The sequence below is a fragment of the Octodon degus genome, unplaced genomic scaffold (assembly GCF_000260255.1).
Source record: "Octodon degus isolate 3935 unplaced genomic scaffold, OctDeg1.0 scaffold00135, whole genome shotgun sequence".
Classification (NCBI taxonomy): domain Eukaryota; kingdom Metazoa; phylum Chordata; class Mammalia; order Rodentia; family Octodontidae; genus Octodon; species Octodon degus.
The window spans coordinates 2,023,579-2,029,658 of record NW_004524711.1 but is presented as its reverse complement, the minus strand read 5'-3'; the positions used below and the strand labels follow the sequence as shown (position 1 = coordinate 2,029,658).

The window sequence follows — 6,080 nt, the reverse complement described above, 5'->3', positions numbered from 1 at the left end:
TTAGCCTCCCCTGTGATGGGATTACAGGTGTGCACCACCTTGCCCAGACTAGGTCCCTGGCTCAGCATGCCTGGGGCCAGGGCTGGCACGACATGTGGTGCCGGGAATTGAACCTCAGTCCCTGCACTTGCCTAAGCAGGTGATTAGTCTGCTGAGTTATCTCACCAGCCCTATATAATTTTAATTTTAGTACATACAATAAGATAACATGAGCAAAGATCAACATGCTTTTGGAAACCCTCAATATTTATGTTTAATTTTAAATCACTGTTATTTATTTCCTCCATATGAAGCTGGGCCATGATACCCAGGCCTTTTCTTTTAAAGATGTGGTTTTACACTAGAAAGCAGTACTTAGATACCCTTGAAAGCATCTCCCAGTGGTCATAGATATGTATAACAAAGGAAAGACGTACATCAGGAACCCTTGGTTTTTCAATGATGTCATTAGTGAGAGAAAATCTGTCTAAGCTACACAACAAGAGGCACAGGCTAAGAAGAGCCCTGAGTAGGGACACTAGGCTGTCTGACTCAGGTGTTACAGAAGTCGTTCATTCAGCTTGAAAATTGGCAATAAATTTCTGCACTCTTTTTTAAACCATTCTTAGAGAATTTGGTAGCTTGCCCAGACAGGGCTTATTATTTTCCAAATATATATGCAAATGACATCATTCTAACTTCCTTTGCCCATATTAAGGTTCTTTATACACTACAGATGGCATTCTGCCCAATCCAAAGTCAAACTTTAAAGACTCACCGATGAAATTCTATATTTCATCTTTTAATAACTGTGTCCAATGTATTTCTTTCTTTCTAATACTGTCTGGTACTATAAAGCCAATATGTAAATAATTTGTGACAAATTCTATGTGCATTCTTCCTCCCTGTTTAAGGAGAAAAAAGATACTTTATGACAAATATGTAAGGTACTCTATAAATTATTGTCATATGAAACTCTAGATATTGTTTCCCTTTTTATAAATGTTTAATGACAATCATTTATAAAGCCACTGAATTTACAGTTGCCTTGTGCATGCCAGGGATATAGCTCAGTGGCATAAACACCTGCCTGGCAAGTGCAAGGTCCTGAGTTCAATCCCTGGAACCATGAAAAGAAAAAAAAAAGTTAATGGCAGCAATTAAAAAAATTTTTTTCTCAACTTTTGAGGGGCCTGCTAGTTAGCTCAGTTGCTTAAGCACCTGCCTATGCAAACGCAGTCAGGAGCAGGATACCACAGTTTGATCCCCAGCTCCACATGCCTTAACAGACCCTCCCTTAAGGCAACCTGAGCCAGCCAAAAAAAAAATCCTTTACAGTTGACTTGCAACAACTGCTTCTCTATAACAACTTTTCCATATGTATTTTGCATTTGTAATAGTGAATGATGAAGAATTCACAATTTGCACCCTTGATCAAATCCAAATTATCAATTCCACCATCAAATAAAACATTTTTCTTCTTCTCTATACCACAAAATATACTAAATTAATAGAAATAATATTTCTCATAAAGAAATATTTGTTATAAGAATATATTTATGCAGTGCCCACACAAAGTGAAGAGTGACTTAAATAGATATGAAAACTATTATTTTGAATTGTCAAAAAAGAATTTGGCTTTAGAAAAAAATGAAATGTGCTTTTCATTCAGTGGGCTTGGCTGGAGGGACTGACGGAAGTGGGTAGGGTAGAACTAGTATTTACAATATGCGGCCATAAAATCAGCCTTCTGACAATGCATATCAATACCTACTAAGTCCCAGGCTTTGCATTTTCATTTCTAGGTCAGAAAGACCTCCGGTTGTTAGGTAAAATAGTCAAGTATCTTACAGACAGAAAAATCCTTGGGATTTCCAGAGTGTCTCAAGAGTCAAAGACAAGTCTATAACAACAGCAGGTTTTTATCATAGCAAGAGCTGTTATTTGTCAAAATATGATCTTTTCTGTTCTGCAGGGGGCTGCCTGGTGCTCAGCCAGCCTGAGGCTGACAGGTCCTGTGACCCGCCATGTAGCCAGCCCCACTCCTACTGCAGTGAGGTAGGTGTGAGTCCACTGAGGTGGGCACGGCCTGCATTATTTATCACCCTGCTGTCCCTGATGCTGTTCACTTCTTCCCCCAAGACACATTTTGAGAAGATAAAATTTCCATATTTGACAGTAGAACCAACTGAAAATGCATTTATCTTTAAAATGCCTGCATAATACAAAAGATAAGTTCATATTTCTTTAAATGTCATTAAAACAGAAATTACAGGTGGTGAATTAGAAGGAAAAAAAACTTCTCTGAAGCTTTCATTCTTAAGTAGGGTCAGTCATACTTAGAAAGCTCGCCTTCCACGCTTGGCGTTGATCTTCACGTTCTCCTGCAGACCAAGACTTGCCGCTGCGAGGAAGGGTACACTGAAGTCATGTCCTCCAACAGCACGCTGGAGCAGTGCACACTGATCCCCGTGGTGGTGATGCCCACAGTGGAAGACAAGAGGGGGGACGTGAAAACCAGCCGTGCGATACACCCAACCCAGCCCTCCGTGAATCCAGCAGGCAGGGAGCGAAGCTGGTTTCTGCAGCCGTTTGGGCCAGGTGAGATGAGCTGAGGCACAGATGTAGAGCTCTGTAGTCGTGTCCTCAGCCAGGGCCACCAGGATTGTTTGAAGATGAGCAAGCATTTTTACACAGCTTCTCATTATTCCATTCATACTCATTTATTCCGACATGGCCATCTACTCTTTCTCATTTCTTATTATCATGTACGAGTACCCACGCTCTTAGTTCAGAGAAATAAAAAATTACTTCTCGGCAGTTTTTGAAATTGATATTCTTTATTTTAATCCCTGTCCTAAAGTTATAGGTATACTTAAGTGAACTCTGAATAAACAAGTGCACTAACAAAAGTATAAATTGGAAAAGAAAAGTATGTTCTTATTCACAACTGGGACAAAAAAGACTGAAAAGACATTCTAGAATTTTCAGTTTGATCACAGTGAGGTAACAACTGGAACCTTAACTAGAAATTCAGTGCTGCAGTTCTATGACAAGGACATTTGACGTGTTGTGTTTGATTGCATACATTAGAAAAGTTAGGGACAAATTATTTAAAAATCTTTGAGCAAGCTATTGAAAGTGTTTTTTTCAAATCATATATTTTCAAACCAATCTTATGGGACCATATATGTATAGAATCAATACAAGATTATTAATTACAAAGTAAATCCGTTAATTTTATTCACTTGGTTTTCATGTAGAACAAAAATGTTAAAATGACAGCTCTCAAATACTGTTCTGCATCCACTCTGAATTGTAGAACTTCATTTGAACTTCTTTAATTTTTTATTCTCAAAATAAATGCGACATCTTGTATTTAAGTAGCGTTACACATACATTAAACTGAGGGAAAATCAGCCAAGAAGCAGCGTAAAGTTAGACATAAACTCAATATCTAAACATCAACAGTACTTTTTGCTTTTTAGTGCGATCTTCATAATAGTAAATTTGTGGTAATCAGTAAGTTACTCAAGAAAAAATGTACTTTGAATTTTGCAGATGTATGGGTCATATGTGGCTGGTCATTGGTCATAGTTAAAGACTGTCATATATATTCCAGAGTAATGGGAATTAATAGCTAGTATCCATTCTTCTTAGATGGAAGACTAAAGACCTGGGTTTATGGTGTCGCAGCTGGGGCATTTGTGTTACTCGTCTTTATTGTCTCCATGATTTATCTAGCTTGGTGAGTGTTTACATATTTTAAAATCTAATGGGAAATAAAGTGTCTGTATTTCAAAGAAAATGCTTTCAGTTACAGAAACATAGAAACAACAAACCTGAAATCAGAATTAAGTACGCTACACCTATTCAGAATTCACATGAAGTTCTAAATAAATAAAGCTTTAGTCTTAGATGGCCAAAAATCACAAACTCTGAGCTGTTTCCTTCCTGGAGATGAGCCAGATATTCCAGGTCATCTTTTCAGGTTTCTCCCTTCCGCACATGCCGAAGAATGTCGTTCTCTATGGACTGTGGTGAACTGAGCCTTTCTATGGTGAATTGCTTCTGGAGGAGGAGATTATAATAATGTATAATCTTATGCAACTTGTAAGGATATTATCACTTATAAATTCTGTGTCATTTATCAAGGTTTCTAGCCAAATACAAATTATTATACTATAGTGTCATTTTTGCTGTCAATATTAGAGAAATTGTACTTGAATATATTCTCTTTTATAAGACAGGAAGATACTTGAAGTTTGTTTAAAAATTTTTTTTCAGAGCCCAAACTGGTAAATTCAGAGACCAAAAAATAAAATAAAATAAAATAAAATTCTAAGATTAAATTCAGGCAATGTGAGCAATAGAGAGCCATCAATTGTTTTTGCATCTTTTACCTTTTTATTTAAAATAATAAAATTGGCACTAGAGATTGATTGTTTACTCTCAATTTTAATAAATCTCTTACAGCAAAAAGCCAAAGAAACCCCAAAGAAGGCAAAACAACCGACTAAAACCTTTAACACTAGCTTATGATGGAGACGCAGACATGTAACGTGTAATTTGTCCTGGCAACAACCAATTTTGGCTTTCTGCCTCTCTGCTTGGCCAGCAGAGAGAACAATGGCAGTGTCCAAACTGTGGATCATAATGCATTTTAACTTTTTAAAAGGGCATCAGAAAGAAAGGAATGCGAGTCACATTGCCACTGGAAATCTCAAGACAGAACTATTGATTGGCACATGGACCATCCACTCTAAGAATTCTGGAAGATGTAGTTAAATACGTGGTGCGTTTTGAGAGTTGTATGTCATCTTTCTTGAAATCTACCAGTTGAAAAACCACTTTCATCTGTCAAAACGAGTGGTGAAATTGGCCAGATGGGAATTCCTGACGCAGGACTGTTCGCAGTATTTAAAGCCACAGAACATTCTAGCATGAAGAGTTTATACCACAGCCTCTACAGTACACTAGTCAAATATACCAACATGTATACTCCACTGAATGGCCTTCATTATAATTTCATATTATGTGCTTGATAATAAGCAACCTTAACGGTAGAGGTCAGCTCCAAACTGAGCAGAAACCCCGTGGAATAAAGTCAGCACCCTTATGGTGCTTGGTGCCACTTATTGACTTGCATTTGAGAGACAAAGACTCTTTTTTTTTAAGACTTCATTCTTGTTGCTCCACAGTGTACAAATGCTGAACCTGTCCTAGTACCTTAGAAGAAAGAGTCCTCCACTTCCGTATTTTATAGTGGTTATCCTGGAAAACTGATTTGCTTATGTTGTTACATTTCTACTTTCCCTAATTTTCAACCTGGTTTCCTGTATCTTTTTTGCTACCTGGAAGGCACATTCTTGCACTATATTAGTGCAGCATGATGGGTACCTAACCAGTATTGCCGTAGAAACCGCTTTCTCTTTTCATACGGGATGGAGACATCTGTGCCCGGAGTGGCCTGGAGACATTTGCGATTTCTGGTACCCTGAAGAGTGTAAAGTTCAGCGTGAGTGGTGACAGGGTGGAATGGGTCTTGCACCTGCTGTGTGCACCCTGCCTGCTCGCTGCAGCCTCTGCAGACCTGGCAACACGGCTGTAACCCCAATGTTGAGCTCCCCGGCACAGGAGCCCTCAAAAGGCAGATCCTGCTAGTTGGTTTGTAATTGCTCTTTGAAGACTGTTTATGACTAGATTTTTATATTTGTTATCTTTGTTAAAAAAAAAAAGAAATGAAAAGAAAAAAAGGAACTGGTTGTCTTTTTAATGCCAAGCAGATGGAAAAATAATGTATCGATGATTTTTGTAATGAAAAGAAGTCAAAATCATGTGTCCATTCTTCTTTCTCCCTGATTCATTTTCTCAGCTTAAGATACGAAGTCTGTCCTACAAGCACTATCTCTAAACCCCATTGTCTTTTGTCTCTGTCACTGATTTATTTTGAATCAGTCTTTTAAATATATGATTTCAAAAACTAAAATTTGAAAGAGGGAAGAATGAGCTTCTTGTCTGGGACTTCATTAAGTATCTACATCAAGAGTGGCAAACATTTTCTCTTAAGACTTGAATAGTAAATATCTCCAGCTTGGTCT

At 37.8% G+C, this 6,080-nt stretch overlaps 1 protein-coding gene across 1 annotated transcript in view; it reads left to right on the top strand.

The window, feature by feature from the left end:
• Thsd7a (thrombospondin type 1 domain containing 7A) overlaps nt 1-6,074 on the top strand; it is a gene marked incomplete at its 5' end in the record, with an annotated part of 460,951 nt that extends 454,877 nt beyond the window's left edge. The window contains 4 exons of the mRNA XM_023701405.1: nt 1,955-2,037; nt 2,370-2,580; nt 3,640-3,727; nt 4,456-6,074. Coding sequence (XP_023557173.1) covers nt 1,955-2,037; nt 2,370-2,580; nt 3,640-3,727; nt 4,456-4,540 — 467 coding nt within the window. The remainder of the gene's footprint in view (nt 1-1,954; nt 2,038-2,369; nt 2,581-3,639; nt 3,728-4,455) is intronic.
• Between the last annotated feature and the right edge of the window lie 6 nt (nt 6,075-6,080).